Genomic DNA, 3,633 nt, shown 5'->3' with positions numbered 1-3,633 from the left:
CAATATCATCAAATTAACCTGAATCAGTTGGATCAAACTTCAAATTTCAACAGTTCTACCACCAGTCTCAAATTTTTAACACTGTTTTGGGCGCTATTCTTTATAAAAGTACCATGGAACGGAAGTTCCAATACTAGGAGTCAATCTTTACTAAAAAAATAAATAAATTAATCTTTGCACGTTATATCAAAGAGCAAACTCATTTTGTTAAAAATTTTATCCATTTCTATTCTTAAAAACTGTCGTAGTTGACCAAATCACCAAACAGATACACATGACATACCATGTAAAAAGACCAATTTTTAATAGTAAAAACGAATAGAAGGACAAGTTTGCTTTTTAATTTAACATACATGGACTAATTTGTCCATTTTTTTTAGTGGAAGGGGCAAAATGCAATTGAACTACTAATACAAGTGCCTTACTTTTCCCAACTACTTATTTTAAAGGATAGATTTAAGAAAATCCACTCAACATTATATATTATAGAAATTTCAAGACACTTGAGATGAGACAGAGCCATAGCCATAGCCACATCCAGCTCCCATATGGCTCTGCCATTGTGTGAGCTAAGGAAAAGAACATACTTTGCAAACCGAGATCAGCTTCTTCAGCTTCACATTCACTATCAAATTTAACAATGAATCTACTACCTCAACAACCAATACCAGCAACAGCAATCACCATTTTCACAACAGCTCAAACTATAGGACAATAGATTAGAAGCAAAAAAATTAAAAAGAAAAAGGATAGTATTCTTTGCTAACCTGCTCAGCCAAAATCTTGAAACTCCTATTGGGAGAATATGAGAGATAGCAAAGCTTCTTCGAATTTGAAAAAACAGCATGGCCTCCTATCCTTAAATAAACTTCTAACCACCGTTTTTTTAATGTCTTTACCTTAACCGCGGGCCAAATACACATCCAAGTGGCTCGAATGATCATACGATGAAGGCCCTTCAAGTTGAGAATTCTTTCTCGGGTTCCTTCGGTTGTTGATGTTTTCTTCTGGTCTCCCATCAGTGAAAGCAATCTGATGCAGATGCATCATTGCTATCATGCTAACTGCGAATATAGCTGCATTGCTTAGTATCCCACCCATATGGTCAAATTTCAGGGATTTCTTTGCATAGTTGAAGCTAGAAACAATAAGTTTGATTAGCATATTAGTGTGCTTCCCTTCATGCGATGCAAGATTCTCTCCAGATGGACTAATCGGTGAACAGTAAAGGTTTTTAGGTGAGATGTAACGGCTGGCATCGTGTACATCTCCCACGAAAGCTAGAGCTTCATCAATTACTTTGTATTTCTTACCATGATGATCAGCCAATCTCAATGCAAGAATTATCCGGCTTTGTTCTAATCGTGCAATGGCAGCATCTCTCTCAACACGCTGCTGTATTTGTACTGTCTGTAAAAGGAACAAAAATATATACATAAGAGATCCATTTGCTAGGCCAATTATTTGTTCCTGGAGTCACAAACATAAAATGCAAAAGCAAACATGTAAGATCAGAAACAGAGAAGTTTGGGAAAAGAATGAACACCACAGCACCTCAAACAACCAACAAATCCAAGCCCGGTCTTTTTCAGTTGGGGTGAAATTTTGTACAGTTCCTAGCATTAACTCATATAAAATTCCTTCTATTACGTTTTGCAGTTATAAAACCATCTCCCCATTTTCTACAGGCTACAGAATCCACGAAACTAAAGCAACTTCATTTCAGATAAAGCCCATTTCTATACAAGCTATGTTACACATATCATAAAACGTCCTCATATATCTCCTTACAAAACGTCCATGAAACCAAAGCAATTTTGTTTCAGATAAAGCTCATTTCTGTTCAAGCTATATTACACATATCGCAAAAATAGTAACATATCTCCTCACAACATTCTTTTAAGATTCATCCACAAAACCAATGTAAATTTGTTTCAGATGAAGTACGTTTCTGTGCAAGCTATATAAAACATACCGTACGCTCCCTCAAGAGAATCTCAATGTAGCACTAAGCTACTAAGACTAGGGTTTTAAGTGCTAGACACGGCTATGTTAATTTTTTTTCTTCATGCATTAAGAGGGTCACGCCATATCAGTGTTCAGCTATGCATCTGAGATGGGTGTCAAACATGGCAGACAATTCATGTAAAAAGTAATGTAAAAGCAACGTACATGTAGCAGAACTTGACCTTCAAACTATTGAATAATTGCCTAACTGACTGCATTTCCGCCCAGAGTTACATGCATATCATCTTATCAAATACAATCAGTAGGCTCTCAGGTCCCTATATAACATTTTTCAGTGCTTGCTTTTCAACAGCCCGTTCGGTGCAATAGGGCTTGGTTAATAAGATTTTCAAATCTACAAACACATCGATGCAATGGTAACGAAATCAACACACAGACACACACAAAAAGAAACTGCAAATCAAATTTTCTTTCCTTTTTCCATATTTCACTTCAAGTCCTCAACAACCAAACAGAACTTTAAGTAAATTTTGCAGAACTAGAAGGAAACATTTAGAAATTCGGTTCCAACAAAAGAATTACAGCTCCTTTCAGTTCGTTCTATCGAGCCATTGTCACAATCACCCGTACATTGACATTTTCAGAAATTAATTTAACGCTAAGCAACCAAATCCAGTACATTTAAAAAAAAAACGCAATCGAAAACGAAAGGATTTAAACTCACGTGGAAAAATTCGAGCTGGTCCTCGAGATTCTCGAGAGCAGTTCTTATAGCATTAAGACTCTTGGCCTCTTGAATTGCGGAGTCACCATCGTCGATTCTAAATTCCTTGACGTACACGAAGCCAGTCCTGTTATCGTCCGCGCCGACGACGACATCGTTGTAGAGCTTCTTCTTGTCGGATTCTTTTAGGGCTTTGATGGAGTTAAGGAAGTGAGCTCGCGAAATGGAGTGAATGGCGTCGCTGAGCTTGTCGTGTAAGTCCCAGATTTTCTCGAGAACTGCTTCGATTTCCTCGATCTCCATATCCCATTTCATTTCGACCATTTCGGGAAGAACGAAATGTGAATTATGATTTTTTTTTCTTTTGCTAGGGTTTGGTTGACCGTAATTTCTGTTACTCTAGACGTTCGCAATTTTGACTTGATCGGTTCCGGTCCCTCCACACTAGCCCTGTCCATGCGCCGGGCAATTCAACGCGGCCCGAACAGCCCGAAAACCTGCTCAAAAATTAGGAGAATTTTAATAAAAATAAAAATTCGAAAAATAGATTTGGATAAAAAAAAAAAGACTCGTTTATAAAATGAGTTGGGCCTCAAGTAAGGTTTTTTTGGCTCCAAACTCAACCCGACCCGAATATACAAAAAAAATTGCTTTTTTTTGCTATTTTCTTGGTATTTTTTACTATTTTTTGCTATTTTATTTTTTTATTATTTTACTATAATATTACTATTTTATTGTTATTGTTTGGATATTGTATGAATCTTGTTTTATTGTTAATTTTGTTACTATTTTATAGGCATTTACTTGTTAAGTTGCACATATCTTAGTGTTATTTGAGTATACATATTCTTTTAAGTTATTTTCAATTTGTTGGGAAACATTTATTTTAATATTTTTAATATTTTTGATGTATTATATTTAAAAAAATTATATCAAAAAGT

The 3,633-nt window shown here is 35.7% G+C and overlaps 1 protein-coding gene across 1 annotated transcript; it reads right to left on the bottom strand.

The window, feature by feature from the left end:
• Positions 1-455: 455 nt before the first annotated feature.
• LOC105765475 (plastid division protein PDV1) lies at positions 456-3,155 on the bottom strand. The gene is made up of 2 exons (XM_012584583.2): positions 2,693-3,155; positions 456-1,410 (listed from the first exon to the last, which is right to left on the bottom strand). The coding sequence occupies exons 1-2, from the start codon at positions 3,014-3,016 to the stop codon at positions 901-903; spliced, it is 834 nt and encodes a 277-aa protein (XP_012440037.1). The 5' UTR covers positions 3,017-3,155; the 3' UTR covers positions 456-900.
• Between the last annotated feature and the right edge of the window lie 478 nt (positions 3,156-3,633).

This window comes from Gossypium raimondii, chromosome 12 (genome assembly GCF_025698545.1).
Source record: "Gossypium raimondii isolate GPD5lz chromosome 12, ASM2569854v1, whole genome shotgun sequence".
Taxonomy (NCBI): Eukaryota; Viridiplantae; Streptophyta; class Magnoliopsida; order Malvales; family Malvaceae; genus Gossypium; species Gossypium raimondii.
The sequence above is the reverse complement of the archived record's forward strand: the minus strand, read 5'-3'. Positions and strand labels throughout refer to the sequence as shown.